The sequence below is a fragment of the Peromyscus leucopus genome, chromosome 13, assembly GCF_004664715.2.
Source record: "Peromyscus leucopus breed LL Stock chromosome 13, UCI_PerLeu_2.1, whole genome shotgun sequence".
NCBI classification, from domain to species: domain Eukaryota; kingdom Metazoa; phylum Chordata; class Mammalia; order Rodentia; family Cricetidae; genus Peromyscus; species Peromyscus leucopus.
Window position 1 is genome coordinate 56,533,551 of NC_051074.1, and position 20,322 is coordinate 56,553,872.

The 20,322-nt window shown below is 44.9% G+C and overlaps 1 protein-coding gene across 1 annotated transcript in view; it reads right to left on the reverse strand.

Annotated features, from left to right (window-relative positions):
• The window catches only part of Plcl1 (phospholipase C like 1 (inactive)), a 322,475-nt gene extending 307,900 nt beyond the window's left edge, over positions 1–14,575 (reverse strand). Inside the window, exon 1 of the mRNA XM_028886177.2 lies at positions 13,831–14,575. Coding sequence (XP_028742010.1) covers positions 13,831–14,076 — 246 coding nt within the window. The 5' untranslated portion in view covers positions 14,077–14,575. The remainder of the gene's footprint in view (positions 1–13,830) is intronic.
• Between the last annotated feature and the right edge of the window lie 5,747 nt (positions 14,576–20,322).

A 20,322-nucleotide genomic window follows, 5' to 3' on the forward strand; every position in this document is an offset into this window, starting at 1 on the left:
GTCACTAGGGTTGCATTTTTTGTTGTTGTTGTTGTTACAGCTGCAATAGGAAACCAACACTTTGCCTTCCTAACACTGGTTTTCCCCAATCCTCAGTTGAGTGTGCAGAAACAAGCCCTCAGTCCCACAGGTGACCCTGCATCCCTGTGACTTCCAACTTAAATAACAAACAGACCCTGGGCCAAGCGGCTGCCGATGCAGAAACAGTGCAAGTTGAGTCCTTTTGAGCAGCTTCGCTCCTGTCCTCTTTCCAACCATGCAACAAAATCTTTGATTCTCTGGGTTTGCAGTTCATTCATTTGTTTCGTTTTGTTTGGTTTGTTTTATGGTATCAGGATTAAAAGCATTGCAAGACAGATTTTTTTTTTAAAGTAAAGAGTCCACTTTCCCAGAGTTCCCTACTGTGGCTCTGCATCTTCCTTGAGCTCAGTGGCTGCATTGGTCCACGAGGGTGGAGGGAGCAAGCAGGGTTAGGACGGCTGTGGGTACGACCGAGATGACTTCTGGGAGATGACTAACTCAGTTCAGCTTTATTCCAGAGAATAAGGAATATATAGGATTGGGGAGCCTGAGGACAAACCCTAATTTGCATTAAGTGACTCGCTCCTATCACAAGACTTCATCTGTGGCAGTCGGGCCCTGTCAAAATGGCTAGAGGCCATGTGGGTCAGCAGGGGAAGAGCCTTTGCAGGGAACTGTGTCAAGAGTCACTCTTGAGATAAGTCAGGCATCCTGGGCCTACAGACATCCTCCAGATAAGGCTAGGTGGAGAGCAGGAAGCTTTGCATGCTCAGAGAAAACTGCCATGCCACTGTAGTCTGAAACCTCTGATCAGCAGAACCTTCCAACCCCCTACCACTATTTAATAGCCATGAGACCGGGAATAAGTTTCATGACCTCTCAGAGCCTTGACTTCCTCATCTGTGGGGTGAAAATGATGACAGCTACATCTTGCCAGACTATTGTGAGAACCGATACGACATAAGAGATGGACGATGTCAGTGTCCTCTATTCTTCTATGATAGGAAATGCTTGAAAGAACTCTCTACTATCTAGGCATCGTATCACATATAATTATAATTCAATTGTTTAGTTGTCACAAATAATCCAAAACAACGTCTCTTTGCAAGAATAAAGGGGATGGCAGACATCCACACTTAGTAAACAAAGGGATAGAACTTGAAAGTGATCTCTAAGTCCCTGTCTAGCTCTCCAATCCTGTAATAATGATTGAGAGTCTCAAGTTGTTGGGGTACACACATGTGTTACTATCCCCTGGCTGACCATGTCAGAACCCCTTTAGCCCATGTATTCCAGTTATCACCAATACCTCCATCAGATTCCATGTTTCTGTCTCTCTCTGTCATTACAGGGCTCTTTCAAGTCCTTAAAACTCAATCCAGAGCCGGGCGGTGGTGGCGCACGCCTTTAATCCCAGCACTCGGGAGGCAGAGCCAGGCGGATCTCTGTGAGTTCGAGGCCAGCCTGGGCTACCCAGTGAGTTCCAGGAAAGGCGCAAAGCTACACAGAGAAACCCTGTCTCGAAAAACCAAAAAAAAAAAAAAACTCAATCCAGTTCATGTTAAAGCTTCAACTTGATGCTTAGCTCAAGGACCTCCTGGGGAGATGGGTTGTGGTGGCTGGTGCAGAAGGTCCTCCTGTGGAGATGGGTTGTGGTGGCTGATACAGAAGCTCCTCCTGTGGAGGTGGGTTGTGGTGGCTGGTGCAGAAGGTCCTCCTGTGGAGGTGGGTTGTGGTGGCTGGTGCAGAAGGTCCTCCTGTGGAGGTGGGTTGTGGTGGCTGGCACAGAGAATGAGCCCTCTCTACCCACTTCTCATTTTTCTCTTCCTCCTACACTTCCCTTTTAAGATTGTGCTGGAGAGGGATAGGAAATGCTCAGGTCTCCTCAGAGGCTAGAACTCATAGGGACACTTCAGGTTCCACCGGATTGGCTTCCTCTCTTCCTTACATTTAACCCTCAACTGCTGGTTGGCTCTCTCTGTAAGATGGACATCTAATGTTCTCTGTTCTCCACAACCTTCTTCTCTGCACATTAACTAACCATCCTGGTGTTCGAGATGTCCTGTGGATTTTTTTTTCCCACCACTCCTCATTAGACCCTACCCATGTGTCCTAACTAGTTAGGGTTCCACTGCTGTGACAAAACCCCGTGACCAAGAAGCGTTTATCTGGACTTACGGTTCCAAAGAGATAGAGTCCATTACCATCATGGCAGGACAGCATGCGAGCAGACAGGCATGGTAGCTGGAGCAGGAAGGCAAGAGCTCATATCTTAAACAGTAACCAGGAAGCAGACAATGCACTGGGAATGGCGCATGGCTTCTGAAAGCTCAACGCCCACCCCCAGTGACATACTTCCTCCAGCAAAACCACACTTCCTAAACCTACCCAAAACAGCTCTACCAACCGGTGACCAACCATTCAAACACTGGAGACTATGGAGGGCATCGCATTTAAACCACCACACTCTGTTCTTAGTAGACTTCCTTTACCCGAGTGGCCTAGAGGCACTCTGAATAAGGCAACGAGAGGCCTGGGCATATTCTAGGGTTCCCTTTCTCAGTACCCAGAGCAGCCTGAAGGACTCTGACAGTCTGCTCACTCAGAGAAGAGGTGAGCATCAGCCTCAGCTTACAGGGGAACTTGGTGGAAAGGTGGACGGTCGGAAACCCCCAACTATTACATCTTATACTCAAAAATCATTTTTTAATCCAGGCACGGTAATGCCATAACCCCAGCACTCGGGAAGCTGAGGCGGCCTTATTCCATAGCAAGATTGATTTCAGAAAGGTGTGTATGTATGTGTGTGTTGGTTTGTCTACACATTTTTGTAGGTGTGGGCATGTGAGCGGAGGCTCGCACGTGTGCACATGCATATGGAGGTCAGGGGTTGAGTCCAGGGGCCTTTATCACTCTCCACCTTGTATTCGGAGAGTCTCTCACTGACCCAGGAACTCACCAATTGGCTTAGGTTAGCTGGTCAATGCACCCCAGTCATCTGCTCAGTACCATGTTCCCAGCAGTGGGCTTCTGGACAGGCCGCATCGAGTTTGGTTTGCTAATGTGGGTACTGACTTGAGTCCTTAATCTTCCCACCTCATAAAGAACCAGGAGCCATGCCCCTTAGGGGGTGAGATGAAAAAGGCAGCTCCCTTTGGGAGCCGTGCTTTCTCTCCAAGACCTCCTGTCTCCCAGGTCTTTTTTTAGTTAGCCTGGGGGAGGAGGACCAGCAGCCATAGCGGAGACTGCATCTCAGCAAAGGGGGCTCCACCCAAGAGGACTCAAGGGCAATGCGTCTCAACCCTTTTCATTTAAACCGCGGTGGCTAACTCCAGCACACGCTTCTAACCTATTACGACAACTTGTGTGCTGACATGTTTGCCAAAACCCAATCCTCCGTATTGATTAAACTGTCACGCTGAGGGTGCAACCATGGAGACTCATTTTGGCATTTCCTAGGGCTGGGGCTAAAAAATGAAAAAGTAGACGAAGCTTATTACTCATACCAAGCACCCTCAGCAACACTCAGACCAACCCTCCCTCTCCCCCTCCCAGAGATCTCTAAACTCAGATACCTTTGTATCTAACAGTCGTTGTTAAGTGTGTTAAGATGTTTGTCTGTGGGTTAGCTCATCAGGTAGAAGTGTTTGCCTTTCAGGCCTGGGGATAGGAATTCAATTCCCAGAACACACAGGAAAAAGAGAAAAGTTGTCGTCTGGCCTCTATACATGCACTGTGGCACACACAGACACACACAGACACAGACACAGACACAGACACACACACACACACACACACACACACACACCCCAAAATATCACTAATAAAATAAAAAATTTTAAGGCATTTTGAAGACAAATAAATGTGTTAAAATAAGAGATTAAAATGCACTACAAAGAACCAAAAGCTATCAAAACCCATAACAAATTAATCCCCAAATTTCTAATTCTGCGCATGAGGTGAGTGAAGAAACACTTCCTGAGCCTTTCTCCAGGCCCGTCTAACCCACTCTCCCCGAGCACACTGGATCCTCCATCCTCCTCTTACTGACCTCAACTGCTGTTGCAGCTGGAGTCCTGTGTGATGTCCACTGCTTGACTGGTTATTTTTCTAATGAACATGCCTTTGACTACCAATCATCATCTGGGCTATAAAATGGAAATCTGTGAATCAAAAGGTAACCTGTGGGCAGGGTGTGGTGGCATGTGCCTTTAATCCCAGCACTCAAGAAGCAGAGGTGAGCAGATCTCTATGAGTTCAAGGCCAGCCTGGTCTGCACAGCAAGTTCCAGGACAGCCAGGGCTACACAGTGAGACCCTGTTTCCAACAAAACGAAAGAGGTTACCTGTTGCTCATTTCTAATGACTGTAGAAAACACAAATGCATTTATTGGAAGACTGGCTTGACCTCATACTAACAGCACATCAGAAAATATTAGTTTAAAAATATGTTTGTAAGTTTCAAATGTTTGGTAGGAGCCTTTTAGGAAAAAAATTAATCCACTTTAAGAGAATGTATCCAAATGTGATACTGTGCAAATGGTACAATGAGGGGGAACTATTCTGCATCTTTTAAATAGTCCAACCTAACTGCAGATAGATAACTAAAGCTGACACACAGTTGTCTGAAGAGAACTACTAGACCTTTAACAACTGCACAGTCTCCAAACGATGGGAAGAAAACCCTGGGTACCATTTGGTCACAGCACAGTATCTCCACACAGCAGGACAGATTGCCTTTAACACGACAACGTAGACACAAGGACAGTTATAACATAATCTTGTGTCTGCTCTCCTACCCGATGACTTTGGAGTTTCTTTACCAAAACAAAAAGCATTAAGTGATCAGACAGACTTTCAGTTTAATAAATTTCTCAAATATTCACTGAGTTCTTCCTGTGTGAGAGGTACTATACCTTCCTCAGAGAGAACAGGAGGAGATCCCAATTATACAACATCATATCCATTTATCAAGAAAATGGCAATCTCTATCGATCGGGAACTCAAACAGTCCTTACTGATTTATCGACGGAAGACAAAACTATTAAACTCTAAAATATTGTATCAGTTTGCAATGATTAATAGTCTGTCTTTAGCATGTATAATTTATTCTAAAGGTGCATTATAAACTGCTGCTTAGTGCTCACTTTGGACAAGAAGCAAAACTATCCTACCAGGAGGCCCAGTCTTCTCCTGGAAAAATGAAATGCAACGGTGATGTAAAATCATCAACATTTCATGTGAAAGGTTATAAACTTGAGAGGGAGAAATGTGACCAAATAATCCTGAAGAGAATTCCCTAAAACTGTTTGCAGAATGCTTTCTTCTTAATTCGTCAGCTGAACTTAGTGTGCAAGGTAACATCTTCAAATTTGCTATTCCGTGCGCACCGGCTAAGGTTTGATCAACATCCTTTGGGGGGATCTAGAAGAAAGCGCTGACGCAGTCAGGGGCTGTGCTACGTACATACCACCGTTAGTCGCAGCTCCTGGGAGGCGGAGGCAGAGGCTGGCGGGCCGCTGCAGAACTTTGAGCTCTTTCGCTGGCTCTGCATTTGTTAGCTGTGTGAGACCTTGCCAAAGTCACTTAACACCTCATCTGTAAACATTGATATGATACTAATAACAATTCCATACGGTTATTGGAAGGAATAAATTACTTGATACACATTAAGTGCTCAAAACAACGCCAGACTCAACGAATAAATTATTGTATTTTCTATTATTTTAGAGAAAATGTCTCAGTAGGATAACTTATTCAAGATATCACTGTGTTTTGTCAATCATATTTAATAGAAAAAACATTTAATTATTGCTAGCACTTCTAAATATGTGCTATTTAATTATGGTACAGAATCAATAACTCCAAAATATCTCAAAACTGGACTTCACCAAAAGCTAAAAATACTTTGCATCTTGTATGAAAACCTCTAGAGGGAGCAAAAAGTTCCACTCCCTCCCAGCAGAGCCCCTATTCCCTTTTCCACAACTTACTCTTGATCAGTAAGTAAGAACTGCCAGTTTAAGAATGCTGGCTGAGCTGTATTTTATGCGGCGACATCCCAAGGGAGAGAGACATCAGGGTACACATGTGGTGTCTCTCGTTCAACGCAACACTCGAGATGGACTGAAAGAACGGACAAGCCATTCTTCCAATACAAATGCCCTTGGCTGGAGCCTGGCACTGACTCATTCTGAGCCATGGAAGACCACAGCTCCCTCTGACCTGGTCAGTGTGTATCTGGGCATCACCCTTGCTACCAGCTGTTAGGCATGAGAGAACGTGTGGGCTTTAACCAGACAGGCTTTTCACCCGCTTTGGTTTGAAATTGCTTTAGGCTTCAGAAAAATTGCCCATGATAAGGTTGGGTCCAGTTCCACACTATATATAATGTTGGTCCTGGCTAAGCATAAGTGTTCTTTTGTCTTCTTTGGGCATCACATAGAGAAGTGCCTGGACTCTGAATATCTCTAGTTCCCCAAACTCTCAGTAACATCACAGTCTCAGCACTCTGAACCAGGATCTCAGACCACGAAAACAATACAAGCTGGCTGACTTGAGAAAACTTCCTGGGTTTAGTCTGTGCTTCATCCAGGATTAGCATATTTTAAAAGGCTCTTGAGAAAGGTCAACATAAAAGAATGAACAAAACAGATGTTATCTTTCAAAGGTATTTTGAACTTTTAATACCAAGTGGTACGGTTAAGGACAACAAAATCTCCTTGCCTGGCACAGCTACACCCTAGGGCTGTGACACAGCTCATTGGCTGAGACCCTGAGCTCCATCTCTGATATTACAACAAAAAGAAAATAAATCGCTACACACTTTCATCATCTATAAATACAGTCTCAAAAACACTGAAAAACTAAATGCACTTACTGAACAGTTTAGTTCTTATGTTTGGGATGAACTGGATTGTTTTCAGAATCGTTCTTCCTGGGGAGATAATGATTATACAAATAATGGCTCTTTTCTACTCACATATGTAATCCTGTTTTTCTCAAAGTAATGCTAGAGTGATCACAAATAAGGTGAGTTAAAATGATGCTATTCAAAATACAGCAGATAATGACTCTCTTAAACATACCCACCCAAGATATTACAAATAAAACTGCAAATAAACCCAATTTGAAATCCAAGAGACAATTTCAACACTGTCATGCTAGAATCTTCTTGTCATTGGTGTCTGCTAAAATACAATTCCCAGGCCAATACTTAAACAAGGAAAAATGTTATATAGAAGTTGGCCCTCAGTTATTATTATTGTTGTTATTTGCATAGCAAATCATTAATTATAATAAGCTCTGTTGTATCCCATTGTGAGAACAGGGATACAGCGATGAATTGGGATTCAGAAGTGAGTAAGTTCAGTGAGACTCCAAATAATCCTTGTATTAGGTGATTAAAACATTTGTCAAAATATAAGGTTTTGCAAAGCTGGCAGATTTCACTATAAAAAGATTGTTTGACGTATTGTCTTAGTTTACACGGAAAGTCCAATTCAATTACTCCCTGTTCCCACCTTATAAGCAGTGGTTCATTCACTGGTGATGTCACAAAGGGAAGCTCAAGAAGCTCCTGAACCCTTTAGTCATTTAAAGATAGGTAATTTTTAAGTATATAATGTTATGACTATGGCAATTTGGTCATTAGGCTTGAAAATGGAATTATTTTAATATTCACACTTGCTAAAGCTGAGCAGAGATGCAGGGAAGGTAGGTCAGTCCATGGAGCTCCTCCCTGGCCATTCACCACCTGATCAGTTGCTCAAGCATTACCCAGAAGCACCTAATGGGTTGTTTGTTCAGTAGCGCCAGGCTACTGACATCAGGAGAAGACATCTTCTGATGTCTTCTCGTGATGCCCTGCTGGGCCTGAGGTGTTATTTGGCAATAAATGTTCAACTGACATTTTACTGTAAAACATTTAATTGTCTGCTTTCTTTATTGTCAAAGACAACGGTTGGGACAACCATCCAGAGGCAATCACAAAGTGTATTTAACCCTTCAGTGGCTATGTAACTGGGATTATATTCTTTAAACCTTAATATGGTCTCAAAAAAAGAAATGCAAATCTACAAATTCTAGGACTTGTAACAAACATTGATTAACAGGCATGTCTAAAACCTTTCATCAGAATAAGACAAGGCATTTTACCCAGAGTTCTATTCTTCACTCTTTCAAGAGGTGTTATTAAAAGTCATACCAGAAAAGCACTGAAATAAGAAACTGCTTCTAAGGTGAAATATGATCATACTCGAGGACAATTTTGGAGAAAATAAGCACTGTGGCTCAAGCTGTCGGGACAGTAAGTCAAAGCCACCTAAGAGGTCCAGTGCCACACGCACAGCTGGCCCACGCTTCCGTGGTAGAAGCCCCTCCAGAGCCCCCAATGCCGTGGCAATGCTAACCGTCTCCTCACAGCAACGGCTCGTCACCTCCAATGAATTGTCAGGCTTTTTTCTTTAAAATCCTACCATCAGTTTGTTATTTAAAGGTTTTAATGCACATCAGTTGTCTTAGTTAGGGTTACTATTGGTGTGATAAAACACCATGGTCAAAGCAACGTGGGGAGGAAAGGGTTAATTGGCTCACTCTTCCACAGCACTGTTCATCATTGAAGAAACAGGAAGTCAAAGGGCAGAAACCTGGAGGCAGGAGCTGATGCAGAGCTCATGGAGGGGTGCTGCTCACTGGCTCCCCGACCCATAGCTTGCTCAGCCTGCTTTCTCATAGGACCCAGGACCACCAGCCCAGGGATGGAAACACCCACAATGGGCTGAGCCCTCCCCATCAATCACTAACGAAGAAAACGGGCTACAGCTGGACCTTGTGGAGGTAGTTTCTCAATGGAGGTTCTCTCCTTTCAGATGACTCTAGCTTGTGTCAAGTTGACGTAAGACGAGCCAGGACATCAGTACGGGAACAAAAATTTACATGCTGATTAATTCCCAGGCTAATCTACAAAAGCAGATATAGCTCTGGCATGTCTAAAAATTAGAAGCAATTTTTCAGTCATATTTAATCCCACATTATAACTGTTTATAAAAACATGTTCAGAGCGCCGACTGAAATCCTCTTCATCTCACTGCCCTATAATAACATATATGCAGTGTACCAGCTATCTGCCCCCTCTGTGTAGCAATCTAAAGAAAATCCAGTTCCTCTCAAAACTCCATTGTCTTTAGTGACACAGGTAAGAAGTGGGCCTAAGGTAACACAGGTTTGAGCTTCCGAACTGACACCATGAAGAGGTGTGAGGGCCTCACAGTGGAACCAGCCAAACTGCCTTTTCACACACAGCACGGGCCCAACAAGAACGGCCACAGGCAGACTAGAAGCTTCTGTGTCCTCATCCCAATGGCTCTCAGCTGAACTGCTGCTAGAAGCTTAACCAGCCACATGCTTAACCAGCCAAATGCTTAACCAGCCAAATGCTTCTAGTTTCTGGTCCTCACGCCTTATATATCTTCCTGTTTTCTACCACCACTCCCTGGGATTAAAGGCTGGCTTCTGGGATTAAAGGCGTGTCACCATGCTTGGCTATTTCCAATGTGGCCTTGAACTCACAGAGATCCAGAAGGATTTCTATCTCTGGAATGCTAGGATTAAAGGTGTGAGTGCCACCACTTTCTAGCCTTTGTATCTAGTGGCTGTCTGTTCTCTGACCCCAGATATTTTTATTAGAGTACACAATATTTTGGTGAACACAATACCACCACATCAGCTCCAGATGTTCTAAACTGGAGACGAAAGCAGAGAAGGGACAATTCACCCCACAAGCCCAAGATTCAGATTCTCCATATGTTCAACTTGTTTCTAACCTAGGAAGTGTTGAATTATGAGCTTACTGCATCGGAGGACCACATGATAACACAGGTGTTAAGCAGACTTGGCTTTGAACCCTGATTCTACCTTGCTTTAGGTTTCTGTACTTCCCTTAAACCATAGGGACTCACTGTGAGAATATGAAGTGTTATGAAAGCTAGTTTGGTATTTAACCCACAGTAGACAACACGTAACGCAAATTTCATTCTCTTTGCCTCTCTGATGAGTCATAATCTTGTCATGAGTCAGCTGGTACCCAAGGTGCATCTTGGAGGTTACAGCTCACAAAACCAGGTAGGTTAAGACGGGCCATGGTAACACATTAATGAGGCATGGACAACAGTCTTAACCATTCCTTTAGAGGCTTTGTTGTGTGTCTCAGATCCTCATTCCTAACACTGACCTTCATCCCACATGCCATGCGGCGAGACTAATGTAGTCTACTCTTCCTTGCCTGGGTTATATATACTTAGAAGCAAAAGAAAACAGACAAAAGTAGAGTTGATCAATATTTCACATGTACCAGAAAAAAAAATGAACTGCTTTCAAATATGTATGTATCTCAGTTCCCACTATCTAATAAAAAGAATAAGCTACGCTGTTTCTTATTTCTACATCATTCTAGTTATGGGGCTATTGGCTACAATTTAAAATGGTAGATATTTTAAATATTATGATATTGACATTAAATACTAGATAAGCAATTTACTTTCTTTAGTACGAATATATTCAAATACTAAATAGTACATTAATATTAGATATTACTTAACTGTTAGCATTTTCCTAACTTGTCATCTTAAATCATGTATCAAGAAGAAATTAAGGTGGACTCAATGAATATTATCATATAATATATACACTTGGCAAAAAAAATGAATCATTTATCAACGGCAGCGCTATAGAAAATAATCATAGAGGGAAAAGCAAATGGATTACAGAGAACCTAGCTAAATTCTTGTAGTATTAAAAACAAAAAGACTAAACCTGGGAATATAAAGGAAAACCACCGTGACAGTACAAAGACTTGGTGAGGTTGGGAACAGATAAACAGTGTAATTGTCTCCATCAGCTCAGAAAGAAATTGTTTTCTCGGCTATACACATGTTTTCAAATTAGGAAGGGCAAATTAACTGAAAGTATTCCTTTAATTAATATACAAGGAAGTCTGTTTCCTGGCAGAATAGAAGAATGCATTATTCTGGTCTGATATTCATGCTAATAGAGAATTAGTATTAAGGTAATTAAAACAGATCATCTAAGTCAACCTGAAAGGAGGTCATAATTCGATGGGATTATTGGGGTACAGTGAGAAGTAAGAGCTGAGGCCCAGCTGTAAGAAGTAAATCATGGGGGACACACCCTTGAAATGTTAGTCTTGTCCTCAGTCGCTCCTTCCCTCTGCCTCCTGGCCACCATAAAGTGAACAACTATCCTGCCTACGGCCTTGAACTATGGTGTTCTGCCTCACTACAGGCCTAGAAACACAGACAGTGAGCACGGACGGGAATCTCTGAAGCCCTGAGACAAAATAAATCTCTCCTCCTTTGATATTTCTAGCTATAATGACAAAACACACATGGTCTATGCCTTTTTAGAAATTCTCATCTTTACTACATTAAAGCGGCCAAGCTATGTAACAAAACATTCAAGATGTAAATATAAATATTCTTGATATCAGAAAGAGTAGAATAGAACTCTCCTGCCTCTCACCCCTGAAGAGAAAGAGAAGACCGCTGGCGGCAAATCCCAACAACTGCCACCTACCAGTCACCAGACCATCTTTGAAGTTCAATCTGCTCATCAGAATGACCTTAGTCTGTCCTCTAGGCATCAAAAATGTTACATGCAAACTTGAAGGTATGAAGCCAATAAAATTCTAGCCAAATTTCATTGTACATATTAAGGAACTCAACAGTTAGTCAGAGATGCATAGTCATAGATACATATGCCTACAAGTGCCTGGACTATTTTGGAAGGATGCATAAGAAAATATTAATAGCTATAGGGTAGGCTATGGAAGTGGGAGTGTGGAATGCAAAAAGCCCTACTTCCACACTCCTTGCCAAGGTTTAATTGTTTTAAATCACATGTATATTTTTCAAATAAATCTAGTTTAAAATAGTTCATCCAATTTTGCAGTATCTTTAATTTTAAATGCCATGTATTAAGTGTTTGTTTAATTTAGCATTAAACGGAGAAAACGTATTGCTCAGCTGTCTTCTCTTTTGTCACAAAAACAAACTTTAAAACAAAAAAAAAAAAAAAAGAGGCACTATTACTCAGTGATGACCCTTAGGAGAATATAAACCGCATGCCATTCATATTGTCTGGGGGCGGGGCTTGCTTATTTTGAGACCGAGTATGGCTGTGTCCAGGAGGTTACATTGGAAACCAAGATCCTCCTGTGTCAACCTCTTGAGTGCTGAGTGCCAAGCTTGAGTGATCACATCCCTAGGATTTCAAACCTGTAGTGGTACACCTGGCAGCACAGAGCAATCTCAGAGTGGTAAAACTGATGCAAGAATTTGCAAGTCCTTATACTTCACGAACTGCATTTTTCACAATAATATAAAGAACCACTGTCGCATTTTAAACTACCTTACAGGGTCTATTTTCATACACACAGTTCCTCGGGTAGAATCAATATCTTGTAACCCAAATGTACATATTTCCTAATTGTGTACGTACGATACTGTTGTTTCGTACAGTACAATTTCTGACTTGGAGTATTAAAAGAAGGCTGTTTCTCTTTTATCCAAATTCACATCCGGAGTATAACTCTCTTTGCACATTATGAAAAAGCCACAAAAATAAACTACTCCAGGTTGTTTGAAATTACCATCCGCTTTTAACACAGAAATCTCCCTGTAGCTTTTAAAATTCCATGGGCCCAGGTTTAGGGAAAAGCGTAGATGGTGCTTGGAGCTGGGTGGATTTGAGCACAAACGCTGGTGTTGGTCGCTTGGGAAAGAAGACACGCATTACACATTTCGTACGCAGTGGCTGCTCGGTTTAGACCTAAGCACGCTTTCTGAATGTGTGAGCCTTCCCAGGACGTCAGTAAGTTGAATAGCAGTCCTTCCTCCACTGTCCTCTGCGGCGTGTTGTGTGTATCCACATATGCTCTACCAAGATCAACTTTAATCTCACATGTACGCGGTAATCACACAGATCTACGCTAAGAGGCCCTATTCCAGAGCCAGGGCCAGGGGTCTTACCTGAAAAAAAAAAAAAAATTGCTCCAAAGGCATGCACCCAAAAGATGAACTTTCAAACACGGGAAACAAGTTCAAAGTGGAAGATAAAAATAAACAGGGGCGAAGAAAGGTTTACAGTTCCTTGGCAGATGGATAAAGGCAAATCCTCTGGGGGTGCTAGGGGAGTCTGGGAACGTTTTCCCGGATGTGTGTTTTCTGCAGCGCGAAAACTCTGAGCTCTTCCTTCAGCCTTTCTGTGCTGCAGCGTCCGCTGCAAACTCTGCCTGCCTGTCTGCAAAGTTCAAGCGGTTCAGGATTTCGGCACCATTTGTATCCGGGGGGAGATTTCCCCCACACACTTGAAAGTAAGCTGTGCTCTGTCTTTGCTGCTCGGGAAAAGCTAGCCCTCCGCTGGAGAATGCACAGCTAGCCCGCAGGTCTGCACGTCTCCCAAGTCCTCCCTTCCTCCTCCCCATTCACCGGTTAGTGAAGCTTGCGGAGAAAATGAGGGAAAGCATCCATCAAACCGCAGGAGCAGCGCAGAGCGCAGAGGGGAACTTTTCCCCGGCTGTCAGAGGGGAAGTCACTTCTGCTTCTCAAGGCCAAGAGCTGAGTCTGGGAACCTCCCGGACTAGGCAGTGGGGTTTGGCAATAAAGGAGACGGGAGAAAACAATGCCCAGCCTGCGGTGCCTGCCTGGGGGGCAATGAACATCCTGCCGGGGGTCCCCCCTACCTCCCCCACGACACCCACACCCACGCTCTGGGCCGCTGCGGCTCCGCTTACCTTGATGATGCTGCTGCGCCGGGGGGTCGCGCGCGCAGCCTCCAGGAGGCCGGCCTCGCTGTCCCCGGGGACCCCTGCAGCGCCCGGCAGTGCGACCCCGCTGCGACGGTCCCTCATCCGGCCACCCGAGGCGGCCGCGGGTGCGGCGTCCCCGGCGGCAGCGTCGGCGGCGGCTCGGGGGTCGTCTTCGCCTGCGGCAGCGTCGAGAGGCACCGGACCCTCCCTGGCAGCCGCGCCCTCAGCCATGGCCAACCAAGCACGTTCCGGGGGGGGGGGGGAATCTCCGGGCGAGACAGCACGACTGGCCCCGGGTGTCCGGCTCCTGGCACCGGTGCGCTCAGGCACGGGGAGGAAGCCCCGCTGGACTTTGTTTCAGCGCCCGACGGCGGCTGCAGCGGCGGCCGCAACTTTATGGAGAGGAGACATCGCCGGGGCAGAGGCGTCCTCGGGCTGTGGTCCAGGAGGTCAAGCGGCCGGCGCGGGCTGGCGGCGGGCGGGGGTTGGCGGGGCGGGGAGAAGATGTGAGCGGGAGGAGAAGCAGGCGAAGAGCCGCGGAGGGACCGGAGACGTGATGCCAACGCGCCCGGCTCCGCGCAGACAAAAGGCGGCCGGGCGGCCGGCCGGGAGCCTGGCGAGCCAGCCGGGGACGCACGCGGGGGCGCGGGGCGCGGAGCGGCGGTGACTGCGGACGGGCCACCCCGCCACCTGCCCCGCCGACCGCGGCGCGGCGGCCCCAGGAAGTGCGGCGGCGGCGGCGGCGGCGGCCTCCACTCCGCTCGCCCGTGACAGGGAGGGAAGACTTGTTTTGACAGCCCGTGGGGGATTGGCAGGCGTGCCAGCCTCTCAGGAGCCGAGGCTCGCCGGAGGGGGGTTCGTCCCGGCCAATCCTCACGGCGGAGGGGTGTGCCCGAGCGCGAAGAATGGAATGTGTTTCTGGAGCTCCCTTGCCCGCCCGGCCCCCCGCTCCCCGTGTACTCGGCGGCGAGGGTGCGCGCGCGCGCCTGGGTGCGCACCCACCCGCAGGCACGCCGAGTACATTTTAGGAAGTTTAGAAACGCTAAAGCAGCCCGAAGGTGCACCAAAAATGGGGAGGGGGGGGAAGTGGGGGGTTGGAAGAGGTGGGGGCAGGGAGAAGCCGGAGGAAACACTCTGCAGAACAGCAGATCTGGAAGGAAGCGGGTGTTGGGTGAGAATGTCAGGGCGTTTGGTGCGGCGGTGACCCTTGGGCACGGCCAGGGGTTTAATACAGGCTCTCCGGCCAGTCCTTAGAAGTCAAGCCCATGCGGAGATAAACTAGGGTCTCCGAGAACCCTGGAGTTCCACGGTTTGCTTCAGGTTCTGTGATCGGATTCTACATTCACTCTGCAACCTTGAGTAAATATGACAAGGAGTTGGAAGGAAGGGGTAGAAGGGTGAGAGGGAACAGACCAACTAAAACCCTGGGGACGACGCCTAATGAACACCGATATGATGGAAGCCGTAGAACTGCAAGGTCACTGGCAGGTTTAGTCTCTACACTAAAACGTTCACATTTGACAAGGGTTTATTCAGCCTCCTTTCTACATCTAATTCTAAATAAACACATTTTGCTCCTTCCACCGAGATAGTAACCAAGAGGAGAGATCTTTGTGTGAAGCAGCGATTCCATAGATTTAACCACACCACGAGCAAATGCAGACAACGGCTCTAAGGTCCCTAGAGAGATGGAAGACAGCATTTTTATTTAAAAGATTTGGAGCACTGAGGTCTGCATCAAACCTCACTTGAGCATTAAATGTATTTCAATTACTAATTATTTCATAATTCAAGATTTTGTTTTTCCTTGACTCTGCCAAGAGCACCAAGAAATTCTTCAGCCCTGCAGACCCAGCAATTGATTGGCATTCTAGCGTTTTAAGGGTGCACTGGGGTCTTGGGGATCATCCAGGGCAGCTCTTTTATTTAACTGAAGAAATGAGCCTTGCCTGTAGCTGGTTAGTGCAGCCGCCGACATCAGCTCTGCCACCCAGCTCCTTTGACGCATCTCTTCACTTTTTTATCTATATCCCCCGGGGCTACAGTCAGAACTGTATGGGGCTCTTGGGAAGATTCATATTTGACATTTACCATCTTCTGGGAAAGACTGGCAGACTTTACCTTTTCTTGAATGTCCTACAGATGAACAACGAGCTCCAGTTTTAGAAGCAACAGCACCCTCTAGTGAGAGAATGAGAACCACATCCCAAACAGCAAGTGCTAGTTCACAGCCCTGTTACATAGAAAATACTTTTATTTCGTCCTCAGAAATATAACCGATTTTAGGCTATGATTTTTTTCTGGTACTCAGTGATTATTACATGTCACTTCTGTTTTTTACAGCTATCCATGCTTCGGTTTTCTCTATTACTTTAATAAAAAATTTCCATTTATGAAGTGTTGCAGTTATTTTACTCATCTGATCTGAGGTAACTCATCTAACAGTAAAAGTCAGTGGCTTTCAAATAGGGAAAAGCCAGAAAGTACAGAATACGGTAGGAAAAATGTTTTGTCTCAACTCAAAATGTCCAAGTTGGGCTCTCATCCGGTCTCTTCATTAGCAGTCTTCCCTTGAGTCTTCTATGAACACAAATGCGCCGGAACTGATAACGACTCTGAGCATCTCTTTATGAAGGATGCCTCATTCACCCAGCCTTGAGAATATTGGAATATATGTGGAGAGGTTTTTGTTGTTCTGCTCTCTTCTGCCATCAGCTCAGGAGGCTTCTGTGCCTGCAATTTTACATTTTAAAAAAATGCCCTGTGTGCCTGCCTACCTCACAGAGGCTAGAAGTCTGAGAAAGAAGAGACCAAGGCCACAGTTTGCTTCAAGGGCCTTCTCCCAATGCAGTAAAAACTCCCAATAGGTCCCAACTCTTAAGGTCTACCACCTCCCAAGAAAGCAAAGCTTCTGACTAAGCCTTCAATACATGGGGTCTAAGGGGCATGTGCTGTGGGACGTCTTTCTGTATGCTATGAATATGTATTGATCTGATTTGTTGATAAAGCTGCACTGGTCAATGAATGGCAGGGCAGGATGGAGCCAGGCAGGAAAATCCAAGCGAGATAGTGAGAGGAGAAAGAAGAGGAAGGGGAGACGTGAGCCAGGCGCCCAGGGAGCAACAAGACCGGTAACACCAGGGCCACGTGGCCAAACATAGACTAATAGATATGGGTTAATTTTGTTTTTGTTTTTGTTTTTGTTTTTCGAGACAAGGTTTCTCTGTGTAGCTTTGCGCCTTTCCTGGAGCTCACTTGGTAGCCCAGGCTGGCCTCGAACTCACAGAGATCCACCTGGCTCTGCCTACCGAGTGCTGGGATTAAAGGCGTGCGCCACCAACGCCCGGCTAGATATGGGTTAATTTAAGATGATAGAGCTAGCTATCAAGAAGCCTGCCATAGGCCATACAGTTGATAATTAATATAAGCCTCTGAGTGATTATTTTCTAAGTGGCTGTGGGGCCTCGCGGCCGGGCAGGACACAGGAAAACTTCTGACCACAGACATTCAAGATCCAAACTATAGGAGCAATGAAGCTGAGGTCATTACCAGAGGTCCTAATGACTAACATGAAAGGTGCTGGGTGGGTAGGAATGGTTTTTCGGTCTCTGGGACAGCCATGACTGAATGGGACTTGCACATTATGAGAAATGCAAGCATCAGGAAGGGCTCAGGCTCTGAAATCACCGTCTAGAACACAGGGATTCCCTTGCTTTTTAGTTGGTTGCAGCTTTCAGCAAATGACTTGAAATTTAATTTTTAATTATTTATTCATTTATCGTGGTGTGTGTGTGCATGTGCGTGTTGTGTGTGTGCATGTGTGTGTGCATATGTGTGTGTTCTGTATGTGTGCATGTGTGTTGTGTGTGTGTTGTGTATGTGTGTTGTGTGTGTGTAGGCTATAGGATAACTTGCAGCAATTGGTTCTCTCCTCCCACCACATGGGTCCCAGGAATTGAAATCAAGTTGTCAGCTTTGGTGGTGTCTTCATCCACTGCAGGCCTCTACTTGAAACTTTTGAGTCTCAGTTTTCTTATCTTTAAAGTTGAGTTCACATTTGTTTGTTTGTTTGTTTGTTTGTTTTTCAAGACAGAGTTTCTTTGTATGGCCCTGGCTGTCCTGGAACTCGCTCTGTAGACCAGGCTGGTCTCAAATTCAGAGAGAGAAGGCTGCCTCTGCCTCCTGAGTACTGGAATTAAAGGCATGTGCGACCACTATCAGTTGAGTTCAGAATTCTTTATAGAGGATTATCTGGCACATAGAAAGTAGTTATGGAGTACTGTGGGATGGTCTGTATGTCAAATGTGTTGCTCTGATTGGTCAATAAATAAAACACTGATTGGCCAGTGGCTAGGCAGGAAGTATAGGCGGGACTAACAGAGAGGAGAACTGAGAGAACAGGAAGGCGGAGGGAGACACTGCCAGCCACCACCATGACAAGCAGCATGTGTAGACGCCAGTAAGCCACGAGCAACGTGGCAAGGTATAGATTTATGGAAATAGATTAATTTAAGATGTAAGAACTAGATAGCTAGAAGCCTGAGCCATTAGGCCAAACAGTTTAAACAATATAAGACTCTGTGTTTACTTGGTTGGGTCTGAGCAGCTGTGGGACTGGCAGGTGACAGAGATTTGTCCTGACTGTGGGCCAGGCAGGAAAACTCTAGCAACACTAGAGAGATAGCTCAGTGGTACTGACTGCTCTTCCAGAGGACCTGGGTTTGATTCTCAGCACCCACATGGCAGCTCACAACTGTCTGTAACTCCAATTCCAGGAGACCCAATACCCATCCAAAACACCAATGCACATAAAGTAAAAATATTTTTTTTAAAAAAAAGTAGTTATCAAAATGACTCTTCCCTCTGTAACTTCTCAGCAATACTGGAAGCCTTGGTTTTCTCACTGGCTATTTCTTAGGTCCTGAAGTGATTTCCTCAGATGAGCAGAATCAAGCTGACCTATCAGGTCTTTGACTTTCTGCGGTGGAAAAATCTTTTTCTGTGAATTCACAGTGACACTGTGAATATGTCACTTTGATTGGTTTAACAAAAAAGTTGAACAGCCAATAGTTAGGCAGAATTTTGGGGGCAGAGAGAAAGCTGAGAAGAAGGAGGGTGGAGTCAAAAGGAGACGAGTCTCCCAGCTGTTGCCTGAGGGCTTGAGCCACCATGAGCTAAGCTGCACAGTGGTTTAAGATTTTGCTCATGCAGACAGAAAAGGTTACAGATACTCAGTAAAGCAGATTCAGATGGAAAAAAATGCTAAACAGGTTACAGTGTGTTTAACAATATGTGTAGGCTTAAAGGGAAAAAAGGATATAGACTAAAAAATAGTTTTAAAATAATAAAGTCTTTAAAGAAAGAAGTAATAAAAAAAAAGAATAAGCCACATAGAGACAGAAAATAGACAGGGAATCTGGATCTTGTATGTTATTACGTTGTCTTTGAGGTTTTTGATTGCTGATAAGCAAGTGACAGCTGCTGGGAGACACAGGATTGTGAAAGGGACTGCTGAAATAAACCAGCCTAGAAACTTTAAGAATGCCTTAACTTTAAAATGGGAGTCAAAAAATATATTGATTTGGGGAAGATGTTATGTTTTTGTTTCCACAGGAAAAGGCTTTGGATTCATTCAAGGTTGGTAGAGATCAGATTTGATTGAGGAAGACCCCCGCCCCCTGAAAATCCTGGCTACAGATGTAAAGAAATAAACCTAAAACAAACTAATAAAACTACAAGAGAGATGACATGTATTTTACCTGCTCAAACATAAGACAAAAAAAAAATCTTTGGCTGGCTTGTGTTAATGCAGATATGTATGCTACCTTTGAAAGTTTATGTTTTCAGAGCAAGGGACCAGACACCAGTGATAATGGGTGGCCCAGGTGATCCAGCCTCTCAGATGCCTCTGTTACAGTTTCCTCAGAGTTCTACATCCAGAACAGCTTCAAGGCTTTTGGCTGAGAGGGTCCAGCCTCACAGACTATTCTAGCAGGACTTGACCATTCTCCTAACTTTCTCAGGGTTCCCCAAAGATGCCAGTACCCCCAGACAACAGTAAGCAGTCTAGAGAACATGATGCCCACATTCCTAAGAGGTGAGGTAGATGGTTTTTGGTCATTCAGTGGGTTATGGGTGTTTATCATCATTTAAGGGGGTTGGTTACAAGTTGTTATTGGTCATGGTCAGGAAGGATACTAAGCAAAGGAAATTAGATTCAGGGAATTAAAGACTAGATAGCTATAGTTTTCCTTAGTTAAGATAGAAGATAAATTAGTATAAAACTTTGGACTCATCAAGAAAGGATAGATAATGGAGTATTTTCTCTGTATTTACCAAATACAAATGGACTGGACATTGTGAGTGTAATTCTTACTTGATAATTATTCTTATTGTATACAGTTTCATTTGTTAAAGTTAATAGCTTTCCTTTCTATTTAGACAATGCCTGATAATTATTCTTACTGTATATAGTTT